Here is a 16097-nt window from a genome sequence, read left to right as displayed (position 1 = left end):
ACCCACGGCTTATTTTTTTTTCGCCTGCCCGATTTTTTTTCGCTGTGCGCCCCGGGCCGTGCACCTACACGTCCACGTGGTTTCCGTCCGTTCGCTTGACGCAGTGCGAACTCACCGAACGCGGTGCGCTCAACTAGTTTTTTTTTGTATTGTTGTGTCGTTGTGGACGACGTCCGTCCCGCAACCCGAGCCGTGCTCAGAAGTTGTTAACTTGCATTCGCGCCCACGTGTTTTCGCCCGCCGTCGTTACCGGCCGTATATACGTGGTGTCGTCGTACCTGTTCGTCACGTTCGACGTAGGTGCAAGTGCTGCACACCAGTTCAACGTCCGTTGTCACCGTCTCACCGTCGAACCGGGTCAGTTGCCGCACTCTCACCGTGGTATCATCGAACTTTCTTCGTATCAGGTCGTACACACGATTATCTTGTTTGTTATTGTTTACATTTATTACTCGCATTACGCGACCCATACGTTTTTTTTTTTGTATTATCATATATTGAATTATTATAGTAGTGTTTTGCCGATCGAGTTGTGATCGTGCCATGACAAATACTATTACTAACACTAGTACGTAAGATATTTGAATTGCAGAACGCCAACAATAAATATTGTTCTGTACATTGCCACACCATCAAACTCAATGTTATTAGTTATCTTATATTCATGTCCTTATAGTTATACAGTCCACTATCTTTCTCTCACTCTCTCCTCCTTACAGGGATCTCTACCGGTTTTCGACATAAGTAACTACACGCCCGACGCGTAACGTGTTGACCGCCGTCCGTGCGCGCACGTATCCGTCATCGGCTTTACAGGTGCAGCCGTCTGTCGCACATTGTTTTGGTCCGTTCGAGCCGGATTTTATTTTCGTGTAATTACTTCGTCACAATCGTACCTCATCACATATTAATTTAATCCGTATCGTCATGGCACCAACAAAGAAAGAAGAGGATCCGGAAAAAGTTCTACTGCGAAGTCGCGTCAAACGCGATAATATATTAAATTCGGTTAAACATATTCACGCCACAGCATTAGAGGCACGCGCTGATATTGGAAAAATACCGTCGTTGATTATTCACGCTGAGGAACTAAATAGGTTTGTCGAACAATTTCATCACCAACAAGATATCATTATTAATGCATTAATCGATGTTGACCGTATTGCCGAGTTTGAACAGGCTGATCGTCCGTTGATTACTTCCATGGAATCCTTACGCCTTGAAATAAAAACAATTGTCGCGAGTGCCGTTCCCGTGACTACTTCCGAAAGTAAATCGTCGTCTTCGTCGTTCACCAATTCCGTGCCACAACAACAATTCGTCGCGTTACCAAAAATTAAATTACCTATGTTCGACGGCAACTTACTATCGTGGCGATCGTTTCGCGATATATATATATCACTCGTACATGATAACCAACACATAGATGACGCACAGCGTTTTCATCATCTACTGTCGTGTTTATCTGGTTCAGCGTTGGCTATTATTAAATCTATACCGTTGTCCGCGGCTAATTACCCGATCGCGTGGGACGCGTTGTCCGAGCGTTACAACAATAAACGTTTGTTAGCTTCCGCTCACATGGACAAATTATTCGCCTTTAAACCAATCGCTCATGAATCACTACCAGCTTTAGTTGAGTTCGTTAATACATTTAAGGAAAATGTATCAATAATTAAATCGCTGGGGGTCGCTGACCTTTCGAGTTTTTTGCTTTTCCATATGTGCTCTCGCGTTCTCGACCCGATCACTTTACAACTGTTCGAATCTAGTACGTCACAGTCAACTATTCCGACTTTTGACGAATTAGTAAATTTTGTGCAACATCGATGTAAGATTTTGGAAAATCTTACCAAATCTAATAAAGTCGGTCGCAACGAAAAACCGGTCGAAAAACCGGATGTTCGCGGTAAACATACCAAATCGACTAAATCAGTGTTCGCTGCTACTACGTCCGCTTCGACTAAATATAAGACTAGGAATTGTTTATATTGTGATAAGCCCGATCATAGAATATATCAATGTCCGAAACTCACCGGAATGACTGTTGATAAACGACGAGATGCTGTATTAGCTCGTAAATTGTGTTTCGCGTGTTTGAGTTCGAGTCATATGGTCAATACGTGTCCGTCAACCAAGGGCTGTTTTTCGTGCAACAGTAAGCGTCATCACACCCTACTACATCGTGAACAAAATCGAACGTCAATTGTAGATAATACGACTTCGAATAGTAACCCGGTACCCCAACCCACCACGTCGAGTGGTGACTCTAGCTCGTTTGTCGGTGCCGCCTGCGCCAATTCTACCGTCGTACTAGGTACAGCGATTGTTCACATTAAGGATGCGTGGGAACAAGTACACTGCGTACGCGCGCTGCTCGATAGTGGCTCGCAGATTTCCGCCATGACTGGTGATTGTGCAGCGCGGCTTGGACTTTCGAAACGTCGTTACAAGTCTGACATCGTAGGTTTCGCACAAAGTCCTGTGTCCCACGTTCAAGGTATAACCAGCTGTCAGTTTTCCTCACACGTTAAACCAGATTATTTATTCCCGTCTGTTGACTTAATTGTTCTAAAACAAATTACCACTGCCATGCCAGCTACTCGGTTACCAGCGACCGTGCGTCAACAATATCAACACCTTCGATTCGCCGATGACAAATTCGACATCCCGTCTCGCATCGACGTTCTATTCGGTGCGGATATCCTACCAAGTCTGATCCGCCCACACGCGGGTGTGGAACATCACTCGGGTTTACCATCGGCCCTTGACACTCAGCTTGGCTGGATAATTTTCGGCTCATTTTCTACTCCGAACAAGTCACCTCCAGTCACGCTGACCACCGCAATCGCTCCGTCTTCAATCGACGATTTAATTAAAAAATTCTGGTTGATCGAAGAACCCGCCGCCCCGTCGTCGCCCACCACGGAAAACCAGTGGTGCGAAGAATATTTTATAAAGTCTACCTCGCGTGATACGACAGGTCGATTTTGTGTCGCCCTACCGTTTCGCCATTTGTTCACCGGTTCAACTCAACAGCAAGGTACATCGCGTCACGGGCTAGGTGATTCGCGTTCCATAGCAATGAAAAGATTCTATAATCTAGAAAAGCGATTGGCCAAGGATCCCGCGCTGTATGCGGCGTATCGCCAGTTCATGTCCACCTATCGTTCGCTGGGACACATGGTGCCAGCCCCGTCACCGGGCATCTATTTCATTCCACATCACGCCGTATTCAAGTCCGATGGTGATATGTCAAAAATACGAGTCGTCTTCGACGCTTCCTCAGTCTCTTCGTCTGGTCGTTCTTTGAATGATGTTTTGTGCACCGGACCTAAACTGCAAGTGGATTTGCGTGACATTCTACTGCGTTGCCGATTACACAAATACATTCTGACCGCCGATATTGTCAAGATGTACCGACAAATCCTTATTCGTTCGGAAGATCGCGTATTCCAACACATATTCTGGCGTGATTCCCCCACCGACGACCTGCAGGAATTTCAACTATGTACCATCACTTATGGCCTTAACTGTGCACCCTACCTTGCAATCCGGTGCTTACATGAACTTGATGCCCAAGATGGTCACCGATTCCCGTTGGCGAAGGGTGTTCTCACTCAGTCAGCTTATGTGGACGACATTGTTATAGGTTCAGACACCGAAGAACAATTATTACGCCGAAAGAACGATATTGTCAACCTACTTCGTGGTGGAGCTTGTGAGTTGAGCAAGTGGACGAGTAATAGTGCCCTCATTCTCGAGTCTCTCCGTCCTGAAGATCGAATAGATTCCGTATCCTTTGATCCACGAGATGAGCAGTCGGTCAAAGTCCTCGGTCTTCATTGGAACACGAATAATGACAACTTCGCCTACCATACCAGTGTTCAACAAACTTCCTCAACCAAACGCCAAGTCCTTTCAGTCATAGCACGTTTGTTTGATCCTATAGGCGCGCTGGGTCCGTTGTTACTTTGGGCAAAGTGCTTTATGCAATCGCTGTGGTGCAGCAAGCTTGGGTGGGATGATCTCATTACCGACGAGTTATTATCGACATGGCGTCAATTTTGTTTGGAGCTAAATGATGTGTTTGGCCTATCAATCCCTCGTTACATTCCGGCTGTACATCAGCAAGATATTCAATTGATGGGCTTCGCGGATGCATCGACCAAAGGATACGCGGCCACCATATTCATGCGCAGTGTTGACGCCGCGGGGGACATATTAGTCAAATTTATTACATGTAAAACGAAGGTCGCCCCTATCAAAACTGCCGTCGTCAACGATTCTCCGTCTATACCACGTTTGGAACTATGCGGGGCGCTATTGCTGGCTCAAACACTCCACCATGTCCGTCAGGTTCTGTCGTCCGAGATCTCCATAACTTGTCTTCGTGCCTGGACCGATTCATCCATCGTTTTGTCATGGCTGACATCGGATCAAAAATATTTTAAGATTTTTATCACTAATCGAATCGCCAAAATCCACCAGCTTGTCCCTGCCTGCAAGTGGAGTCACGTGTCGACCGCCGAGAATCCCGCGGACCCTGCTTCCCGCGGGCTTCTACCCAGGGCTGCGATGTCATCGGATATTTATTGGAATGGCCCAGAGTTTTTGGGACGGCCGGAAGAGCAATGGCCCAAGTCCAAATTCACGCCATTGAGTCCTGACCAATTGCCCGAGACCAGGCCTAACGTCACTTCGACTCTTGTCGCCAATGTATCGTCATCTCCACTTGAGTTGTTCACTCGGTTTTCATCGCTTGCCAGAATGCAACGTGTCCTTTCGTTCGTTTTCCGTTTTGTACGTCGCTCACGCCGACAGCCCGTTTGTTCGGGGCCACCAATGTTTTTAGAATACGAAACTGCACTATCCGTTGTCGTACGCCAGACACAAAAATATTACTTTTCCGAACTTATTAACATGTTGAAGAAACAGTCTACGATATCACCTCCGTCGTTAGCTCAATTAGCGCCCTACGTCGATGAGACAGGAGTTTTGAGAGTCGGAGGCCGCCTACGTTTTTCCTTTATACACCCTGACTCGAAGCACCCGATTCTGCTGCCACGAGATTCACATCTTACGACATTGTTAATTCGTCATTATCATTTGTCGTTCCTCCATGGCGGACCGAAGCTGATATTGTCAATGTTGAACAGGAGGTTTTGGATCATGTCTGGCCGCGCCGCAGTGCGTCGTGAAATTTTTGCTTGTGTTCCGTGCACACGTCACAAGGCCATCCGTCCTCAGCCAATCATGGCCGATTTGCCGCCATACCGAGTTCGACCTCATCGACCATTTTCCCATGTTGGTATGGACTATGGAGGTCCTTTTCTTGTGAAAGAGCATAAACGTCGCAGCGCCCAATCAGTGAAAGTATATCTGGCATTATTTGTATGTATGGCTGTGAAGGCAGTTCATCTCGAAATCGTCACAGAGTTAACCACTGATGCGTTTCTCGCGGCCTTGGATCGCTTTGTCGCTAGACGTGGGATTCCTACCGATATTTATTCTGACTGCGGCACGAATTACGTGGGTGCTGCGCGTCAACTCAAACTGCTATTTCGCAACGCCAAAGAGCAGGATCGAATCTCTTCACATCTGGCGTGCACGTGGCATTTCAATCCGCCTGCCACACCGCACTTCGGCGGCATTTGGGAAGCTGGAATTAAGAGTGCCAAGGTCCATCTCAAGCATGTTATTGGTCAGCAGATATTAACTCATGAAGAATTTGTTACTTTGACTACCCGCGTCGAGGGTATCCTCAATTCTCGACCAATCACGCCGGCGTCATCTGACCCGCATGATTTAAGCGCCTTGACTCCGGGGCATTTCTTGATCGGAGAACCTATTCACGCCCTACCAGAACGTGACATCACTGACATAAAGATTAATAGGTTGAACCGATGGCAACTCATACGCCAATGCCACCAGTCTTACTGGAAGAGGTGGTCCCGTGAGTACTTGTCGTCGTTGCAAGGTCGTTCAAAATGGTACAAGTCATCTCCAAATTTGAAGGTCAACGATATGGTCATTGTTGAGGCCCCATCTCGACCACCTACCGAATGGCGGCTCGGTCGTGTCACCGAGGTCCACCCAGGTGCCGATGATGTTGTCCGTGTCGTGTCCGTGCGCACTCGGGACGGTATCTACAAGCGCCCGGTCGTGAAACTTGTGCGTTTACCAGTCGAGCCCTAAACTTGCCCTCATCTCCCAAGGTCCTCATTATGTAAATTTTTGTAATTTTTTTTTTTTTTTTGTGCAACAGTCACAGTCTGGTTCACGTTATTTATGTATTTGTCTACTGATGAGTGTCAGGTACTATGTAGATATTTTAATTGTTATTTATCATGTATTTTTGCTCCGTATTTTTTTGTAATGTGTACGATCTGACTTCAACGTCCATCTTCATGTTTGATGATCTCTTGAAAGACGCCCTGGTCTTTCAACGCGGGGAGGAAATGTTGGGTACATAATCGACATATGATATTTTTGCGCATTATATGCGTCCGCCGCCACCGATAAGCTGTGAGAGCGGACTTGGACCTCACGAAGTGGGGAACCGCGCTGTCGCATCTAGCCACCCGTCGCCGTTGCGCCGCCGCTGGCCGTTGTCGTTTTCCAGCCGTCTAGGCAGACTGCACGAGCTGCATGTTTCTCTTTGTCGCGAACCGACGCCCCGTCGTCGTAAATCACCATTGTGCGTTTTATTGTTTTTTTTCTTTTTTGTGCACCCGAGCCCTCGCGTTCACCAACACATCGCGTCCGCGATCCGTGTTTGCCGAACCCACGGCTTATTTTTTTTTCGCCTGCCCGATTTTTTTTCGCTGTGCGCCCCGGGCCGTGCACCTACACGTCCACGTGGTTTCCGTCCGTTCGCTTGACGCAGTGCGAACTCACCGAACGCGGTGCGCTCAACTAGTTTTTTTTTGTATTGTTGTGTCGTTGTGGACGACGTCCGTCCCGCAACCCGAGCCGTGCTCAGAAGTTGTTAACTTGCATTCGCGCCCACGTGTTTTCGCCCGCCGTCGTTACCGGCCGTATATACGTGGTGTCGTCGTACCTGTTCGTCACGTTCGACGTAGGTGCAAGTGCTGCACACCAGTTCAACGTCCGTTGTCACCGTCTCACCGTCGAACCGGGTCAGTTGCCGCACTCTCACCGTGGTATCATCGAACTTTCTTCGTATCAGGTCGTACACACGATTATCTTGTTTGTTATTGTTTACATTTATTACTCGCATTACGCGACCCATACGTTTTTTTTTTTGTATTATCATATATTGAATTATTATAGTAGTGTTTTGCCGATCGAGTTGTGATCGTGCCATGACAAATACTATTACTAACACTAGTACGTAAGATATTTGAATTGCAGAACGCCAACAATAAATATTGTTCTGTACATTGCCACACCATCAAACTCAATGTTATTAGTTATCTTATATTCATGTCCTTATAGTTATACAGTCCACTATCTTTCTCTCACTCTCTCCTCCTTACAGGGATCTCTACCGGTTTTCGACATAAGTAACTACACGCCCGACGCGTAACGTGTTGACCGCCGTCCGTGCGCGCACGTATCCGTCATCGGCTTTACAGGTGCAGCCGTCTGTCGCACAATAACATTGTCGATAAATCCGAGGAGCTCGGCTCACGGTTCGCGTCTGATATCATAATAATTGGTGTAATAACAACTGAAAATAATAAATTTCAAAATATTGTGAATATGGCAACATCACATAAAATATTCTATGCTCAATCGTGTTGCTAAAAAGGTCTATGCTCGATCGTTTTATGCTCAATCGTGCTTTACCGATGATATCATATATAGACTTAATCTTTTTTTTTAACATTGCAGGTATCGGCAACTATGGATGTTAGCATTTTGTAGGTAGTTACGGGTTGTTTAAAAACACGTGTGTATGCTGGGAAAGGATTTGTCGCTAAGCACCCAGGTGGTCACCCATCCAGGAGCTAGCGATACCTGCCGATGTTTGAACACGGCAAACAACCGCACCACACCAGTCTCAAATTACAGTTTTTGTGTTCCTATCTATTATGCTCTTAATAAGAATATTATTTTTGGTATTATTACATTAGTTTACGATTATTATGGGCATTTTTTTATTATAATTTATTATTTTTTTATACATAGCCTAATTTTACTGTTTGGTTTGAAACAGATGTATATAGGACGAGGATTCGTCGCTAAGAACCCAGGTGGTCGCCCATCTGGAAGCTAGCGACGCCGGTTGATGCGTTGACCTCAGAACAAATACGTTTAAGTGACTTCAGCCAACCACCGTACCACACAAGACCCTAAATTTACTTTTTAAACATATAGAAACCATAACATCTATTGTATGCGATAATTAGGTACTTGTTCGTCTATTTTTCATCAAGTTCAAGTATGCTTTTTGAATATTTAGATAATAATTACAATTTACAATACGTATCTAACTTAAAATTTTTAATAAGTAATAAATACCTACCGTGACAACAAAATTTTTTTTTATAAATCTCTTAAAATGACATTATTTCTCAGAAATATCACTTATCACCGCATCTTATTTTTTTCCAGTATTATTGGAGATTTGAATTAGTTTCATAAAACTATAGTAATAGAAGTTGCTTTTAATTTCGTTAAGTAATTCATATGAATCTTAGCCACACTGAAAAGTTGTTTTTCTTTTTTCTGGACAAAGTAATAATATTATGAATTTTTATTTTACATCATTGTATGTCAACTATATTCCATTTATATCTACTTTAGAATATTATTGTTATGCAAATTTTAAAAGTTGAAACTCAAATTTTATCAAAAGTTTTTACGTTTTTTAAATATTTTTACAGAGACCAAGGCATAACAGTGAGATATGAGACACCCTAAGCTGCGGTATATACCTAGATCATAGTTTTGATACAATTTTAAGTTAAATATATGAATTTTCATACATTTATAAAGTTCACTAATTAACGAACTGTTATATGTTTTATTTTTGGAAGACAACATAATTTTTTTTCGACTGTTCCATTATTTAGGTACAATATAGCTTATAAGAATATAATTATATTAAGCTCACTATAAATTGTAATTAGTTAATTAATTGAAAACAAAATATTATTATTTTTGGAGGACATTGCTTATTACGACACCGTTCCCATTTTCCAGTATATCTCACTGTATCCTGGTTTCTGTATAGATATATCTTTATTTATTAATAGAGCAAGGACTTTTATTTATGCAATTTTTATCACATTTTGTTTTTTTAGAGTAAAGAGCACTTGGGTAAAAAATTTTAACAAATCAAGATATAATTAAATAATATAGTAAATATGAATGAAATTTGTACTGGCTAGGTAGGTACATAAAAGTCCTCGCTCTACATTTACCTATTACTTATTACTTTTAATTCCATTCATGACTACTTTTAAGTGTATTATTTAAATCACAATTAAAGTCCAGTTTTGTAAAGTACTAAAATAAAAGTATTCAAATATATAAATTTAAATTTGAAGTCCTCAAATTATATTTTGAGAGTGAGAATTTATAATAATATATTTTTTTTTACTATGAAATCGATCAAAAACTCAGAAAATATTTTTTATTGATTATTAAAATACCTTTCATAATCAGTATAATATCTATACTTCATAAATACATTTAAAGGGCAGTTGATACTCAAAAAACTTTATATTGATTGGGTAACTAAAGTATTTAGTTGATGTGCCATTTTTCAATGTTTTTTTTATTTTAAAGAATTTAAAGGTACATATTTAAATTTTTTTCAAAAATATTTTATCACAATGATGTATTTGAATAGGTACCTTAATAAGTATCTTTTGCAAGACTGTAATAGTGTAAACAATCAACAATCGACAGCTTTTTCAACTTAATAACACTTAAGAGGATGTCAGTGCATTTACTTTTTCTCTCTGACGTACGCACAGCATGGTAAACTTTACGTTCCCTATAAATAATCATAATAATTTCTAAAATTAGAGTGAAATAACCACTTTTAAAATTTAAAATTATTATTATTATCTAGATTATCTCTTAGGCTCAATTTTGAAGCGAGTTATGTATATTTAAAAATACTCATAACTCGCCTAAAAATTAAAATATAATAAAGAGCCTATGGTATGTTCTATAGGTAATAATCGAACCATTCATTTCACTCTAATATGAGAAATTATTAAGAATATTATCATTCTATAGTGAACGAAAAATTTGTTATATTGCGCGTGAGTCTGAGTGAAAAAAATGCGCTGGCATCCTCTAAACTAAAACCAACATTCTCTTTTTATTCTATCCACTAAGTATCGAAGGTTGAAAACCTATTGACTCGGTACCTAGTTTCAGCAAAAGGGTCGAGTGACCTTTGCATTTCAAGATCCTTTCCTACGTATTCGGTATTGTAAACATAACTATTCCCTCATCCCCCACCTAACTAAATCTAACCCTTTCGCTACCAAACTCACTCTCTTCCTCTCTATCAACCTATCTATCTTCCTCTCTCTTTCTCACCCTCTCCCAAACCCTATCTATTTCTCTCTCTCTCTCTCACTCCCTCACTCATACCTTATCTACCACTTCCTCTTTCTCTTTCACCCCCCTCTCTCACTTAGCCACTATAGCACCTACAGGTCATCGTATCTGATAATCGGTGAAAATATTTAAAAATTATTGAGGAAATCACAAAAAAAAAAATTAATAAAATATTGTACCTGCAGACTAATTTCCTATTTTTCATCATGACTTTATTGATAATCAAAATAGTGTTATACCAGAAGTTAAAAAAAAATTGAAAAATAACAGGCAATGTATCTCCTGATAAATAACTATAATAAAAGTAACCTACTGAAAAATAGAAAATTACTTAATCCATATATCTGAATCATTTTTTGATCTGCTATTAAACATCATCTTCAAAACAGTGTTAACGCATTTCACACAGCTAGGCTACACAGCTGAATATGATATCCAGTTGGAAAATGTTCACTGACGAATACAATCTCTGAAATTTCAATAAAAATATATAATATGTAGCTCAAATAACTCGTTTATTAATGTTCAGTTCTTATCTTCTGTTTGTCCGGTGCGGACGTTAGTTACGATAAGTAGATAAATAATTTTTTCTTCGTTTATCCATTTCTAATAAAATGTCGTGTAATGTGTGAAAAAAAATATCATACTTAATTTATAGAAATTATAATCATTGTGCATCAAACTTCAATTCTAATCTTTCAAATATTTATAATTGGAAGTGTGAAGAATTTTGTTCGAACGCGGAACGGGTTCGCCGCCAAAATCATGGACGCTACAAGTTGCGTCAGATGTCAAAGCTCCGCGCGACGCGTTCCCTCTCCGTAGTCCCGCACCGCCGTCAACGGCCGGCAAGCTGGCCATCGGCCGTCGCTATCTGTGTGACAAACTCTCGTTGTCTTTTTCCAACGGCCGAACGTAACGCAACGTCCGCGTTACCGTTCCCGTGTGCGTCGTAAAAACCTCGTGTGAACACTACGGACATTGTGTCCGTGAGCCCGAGCTGTGACCAGCGGCCACGGTCGGTACCTAGTACATACGACTGAAGTTTTTGTTCTGTACCTGCTGTTACATCAAGTAAAACGATAAAATTCGCGTGTGAACACGTTTTTTTTTGTACGTCGGCTCCGTCGTGATCGACATCTAATGCCGAGCTCACATCGAGCCCCTGGCTCTCGTGTATTTACGCCGTGCGCGTGTTTTGTGCTACCTTCCGCGTGATCGCGAGTGTTCGCCACGGAAATACGCAAAGATCATTTGGTTTCCGCGTTCGCGCTACTCGCGTGGAACCACGGGCCGTCATCGTCGAACGACGAGTTGAAGATTTGTCCGCAGTCGCTGTTCCGGCGAGGGACCGATATTGGTCGGCACCAAGGAGCCGCAGTCGCTGAGCCCCACAGTAGCCGTAATTCAGGTCTATCACTTATTATAGTCCCACGTGTCAGTGAGCTGTGTAAATTTAATTTTTGTCACGCCTGCATCGAAAGTTTGGTTTTCGACAACGGTTGAAGCGTTCGAAAGCGTCCTTTTTCCGTCCAGCGGGCGGTAAAGTGGAAATCCCCAAAGTGCCGGGCGGAAAAGAGGAAATCCCCAAAAGTGCCGGGCGGAAAAGAGGAAATCCCCAAAAGTGCCGGGCGGAAAAGAGGAAATCCACAAAAGTGCCGGGCGGAAAAGAAGAAATCCCCAAAAGTGCCGGCCGCCGGGCGCGTATCCCCTGCACAACCAGAAATTAAAATGTATACCTACCACGGTTCTTACAAAACATAAACTCTTGGTTACATCTTAAATGTATAGTATAACCTCCTTGCATGACGCATAAACATTTAAACATATTTAATTTGCACTGTTCCTAGATAAGTGCGTCGAACGATGCGTTAGTAAATGTCTTCCATGAAATTGTTTTTGTAGAATAGTCTATAATTGTTGCATAGATCCCTGCATAACCTTTTCCATGAACGCAGAGGCGTGACAAAAAATAGTATGTGTGGCTCGCGCGGGAAGGCCATTTCAGTCTTGGGCGAAATGCGGCACACGACGCCCGCGACTGAAATGGCTCACTTCCCGCCCTTGCCACACAATATACTATATTGTTCGCCAGCTATGGTATTTAGGTTTAAGTAAATATGATTATTTTGGGCGCCCGCTATTTGAATTATAATTAATCATTTATTGTAAATATACGTGTTTCCGACCCCTAAAACTTTTACCCTATATTGTACATATTGAGTAACCTGTCCCCACTGCATCCTTCAACACTTAACGCGAGTCGTTGCCGACAACCGCACAATTCGTAGGATCGGTATCGGCGTCAACAAATTTAGACAAGACAAGATAATCAAAAAATATACATAACAACTAGAAAACACGATTCAACTATAAAAAATACTAAAGTAAAGCAAGTGGAGGATAATTTTATGGTAATAAGAAATGATATTTCTATTTTAATGAAAAGTTTCAAGAATTTATCTAAAACTAATTTTTGGTGTAATAAACTAGATGATAAAGAAAAAGATGATGTGGATATTAAATACATAAATCTAGATAAACAATTTAATGCATATAAAGTAAATATAAGTAAATCTGAACAACAGTCATTAGTTAACAATATTTCTATATAAAATAAAAATGACAGAGTAACCATATTGGTTAAAAACGATCTTAAATTCTTAAAACAAATAATATTCCTACCCATAAAGTTCAATTCTATGTAAATATGTTTAGAGAAAATAATTTTGACCATTATTGGTATCTATAGATCTACAAAGAGTAATATTAATAATTTTTTGATTAGTCAAAATTCTTATTTTGAACGCCTTATAAGTTATAACTTTATAAATGTCTTTAGATAATAATAATTAATAAATATATTTTATAAATTAGCATGTGATTTAAACATAAAAATATATTATATTCGATTAGGTATATCGAATGGACTATCTTAATAGTTCAATACTTAATATAATGGCAAGCCATAGTTTTATTTCTTGTATAAATAATCATAAACGAGTCTATTGATAGATTATTTTAAAAATGTCTGTTATTACTTCATTGTAAACATACAAATGTTATTCCAAAATGTAGCCTAATCATAATTTTAATACTAGGTATAAAAAAATGATTATATTCTTAAATTATCTTTTATAAAATTGTATTCTTATAGTAAATTAGTATACATTTTCTTTGTATAGATAATTGTCCGTATTACACTGCAAAACAAACTTGAAGCTTATAAGAGAGGCATGTCTCCAAGGGGGGGGGGGTCTTAGGGGGTCTGGCCCCTAAGAAATGTCAGTGGCCCCGGACTGGCCCCCTTGATTTTTATTTTTAAATATTATGGTGTGTAATATAATTATCCCAAGACGGTTAAATCCTAATTTTATATTATATGGTACTCCATAATATAGTAAAGTTAACGATCGTATAACAAAAATTAAATTCCGAAATTTTATAAATATTCGTCAATAATACAAGATAGACAATAAAACGTCTATTAATAAATTGAAATCTAGGAATGCCAAATACGGGTATCGAACGCACATTATTTGATAAACACAACTACAGACAATACTATATATAATAGTGAACCAATACGGTAATCGTACTTATAAAAGTTTCTATGTTTCAGTGGCGTAGCGTGCGTTTCAGCTTAGTGTATGCATTGAAGTTGTAAGTTGATAAAATCGTGGGGGGCATAGCCCCCCACACCCCCTACACTTATCTTAAAATATTACTTGAAACATACAAAGTTTTACGTAATTTTTAATATATATTACCTTAGTACATAGCACAATATTATATTTAATAAACAAAAAATAAATCACTTTTTAAAAATAATAAACTTATTAACTACAAAATTACTTATATATTAAATCAATTCTTCTATTTTTAGTAAGGAAATCTTTGATTACTTCATCATGAAACGTAGATTTTTTTTTCAACTCTACCAATAATTTTTTTTCGATTGACAGCATTGATAATGATGAAAGACGATTTTGTTCTTGGGAATTTCTTGATGAATTCTTAATCCTTTTAAGGGCCGAGAATGAACGTTCTGCTGATGCACTAGTAGCTGGAATAGTTAGTATCAATGAAATCAATTGTGTTGCTTGTGGTAAGTTTTCGTCTAAATTTGTGGTTTTTAAATAAATTAAAAGATCGTGAACATTAGGTTTTTGAAATTCTTCGGTCGAGTAGACAACCGAAAGTTCACTTCTCAATTTGGGTAAATCAAAATATTTACCGTATAATTGTTTCAACGAATTGAATAAGTTTATAGGAAAATCATTAGCATATAGACTAAATTTTTTAAAGTCTAATAATGCGAAAAATTGTAATTGATTAAGATTTGAAAACCGTTCTTTTGTCTTATTAATTATAACGTCAATTATTTCAAAAAATAGTCGTCTGTAATTAGTTTTTGGATCTCCATTAAATCTTTGCCTTTTTGAACGGTGAATTTGAGGCTGTATTTCATTGTTTATAATTTCTAACTGTGACCAAATATCATCAAAACTTGACCTGACAGTATTTAAATAAACAATGAAATCGTCAATCTTTTTTGAGCAATAAGAAATATCAAAAATTTTTTTTTGTAAAATTTCAAAAATAATCGTTGCTTGTGGTAAAATGATTGAAAATAATTTAAGAAAAAAATTGAAATCAAAACTTTGAAGAATTTCCACATACCCTTTAGCAGAAGACAATGTTTCCGAATCCCAATTTTGGGCATTCTCAATGATTGATTCCATTAGATTTATAACATCTAGTTTATGTTCAACCATCATTTCAATAAGACGACTATTGTAATTCCATCTTGTTGGAGCTACTGATGGAAAACGTTTTTTAACTACATTATCAAGTGCATGTACTCGTTTGGTAGATTTTGAAAAAAAAGACGATAAACCAGAAAGGGTTGAAAAAAATATTTTACAATCTTTAATATACTCAACTGACTGTTTTAAGACAAGATTTAATTTATGTGCATAGCAATGTACAAAAATAGCATTTTCATACTTCGAACGCACTAGCGATTGTAAACCATTATGTTGCCCGGACATGACAGCTGCCCCATCATACGTTTGGGCTATTAATTTTTCTTCACATGCATACTTTGAAATAAAACTAAATACATGCTCTGATAATGCTTTCGCTGATCGACCTTCACTAACATCAGTAAATCCCAAAAATCTTTCGACAACTTCGTATCCATCTATGGTATTAACATAACGCAACACTGTTGATAACTGTGACTTTGAAACAATATCAGTTGTCTCGTCCATAATTATTGCAACAAACGGAGTATCACGTATTTCATTTTCAATTTGTTTAAGAAGAACATTTGAAATTGATTGAATCAAGTCATTTTGAATGTCCCCAGATAAACCAGTAAATATAGTGGACGTTGCAAGATGTGTTTTTAACAACTCATCACGCTGGGCCATTAAGTAAATAAGTTCAACATAATTACCTCTATTAACAGATGAATCTGACTCGTCGTGGCCTCTAAATGCCAATTCCTGCTGAGCTAAAAAACACGTTGAATCTATCAT

The 16097-nt window shown here is 39.4% G+C and overlaps 2 protein-coding genes across 2 annotated transcripts; one reads left to right on the top strand and one right to left on the bottom strand.

The window, feature by feature from the left end:
* The first annotated feature begins 927 nt into the window (after nt 1-927).
* Nucleotides 928-6198, top strand: LOC149058667 (uncharacterized). Its single transcript, XM_089218435.1, has one exon. The coding sequence runs from the start codon at nt 928-930 to the stop codon at nt 6196-6198; it is 5271 nt and encodes a 1756-aa protein (XP_089074561.1).
* Nucleotides 6199-14402: 8204 nt separating this feature from the next.
* On the bottom strand, nt 14403-16097 carry LOC149058666 (zinc finger MYM-type protein 1-like). Its single transcript, XM_089218434.1, has one exon. It carries the CDS (start codon nt 16095-16097, stop codon nt 14403-14405), a length of 1695 nt encoding a protein of 564 aa, XP_089074560.1.

Source organism: Diuraphis noxia, unplaced genomic scaffold, assembly GCF_037042655.1.
Source record: "Diuraphis noxia isolate RWA-SAM2 unplaced genomic scaffold, SU_Dnox_SAM2 contig0002, whole genome shotgun sequence".
NCBI classification, from domain to species: Eukaryota; Metazoa; Arthropoda; class Insecta; order Hemiptera; family Aphididae; genus Diuraphis; species Diuraphis noxia.
This window is presented reverse-complemented; position numbering and strand designations above follow the sequence as displayed.

Bases quoted from the DNA above. Each gene is read 5' to 3' on its own strand.
- LOC149058667 (XM_089218435.1), top strand. From the start codon at position 928: ATGGCACCAACAAAGAAAGAAGAGGATCCGGAAAAAGTTCTACTGCGA.
- LOC149058666 (XM_089218434.1), bottom strand. From the start codon at position 16,097: ATGATAGATTCAACGTGTTTTTTAGCTCAGCAGGAATTGGCATTTAGA.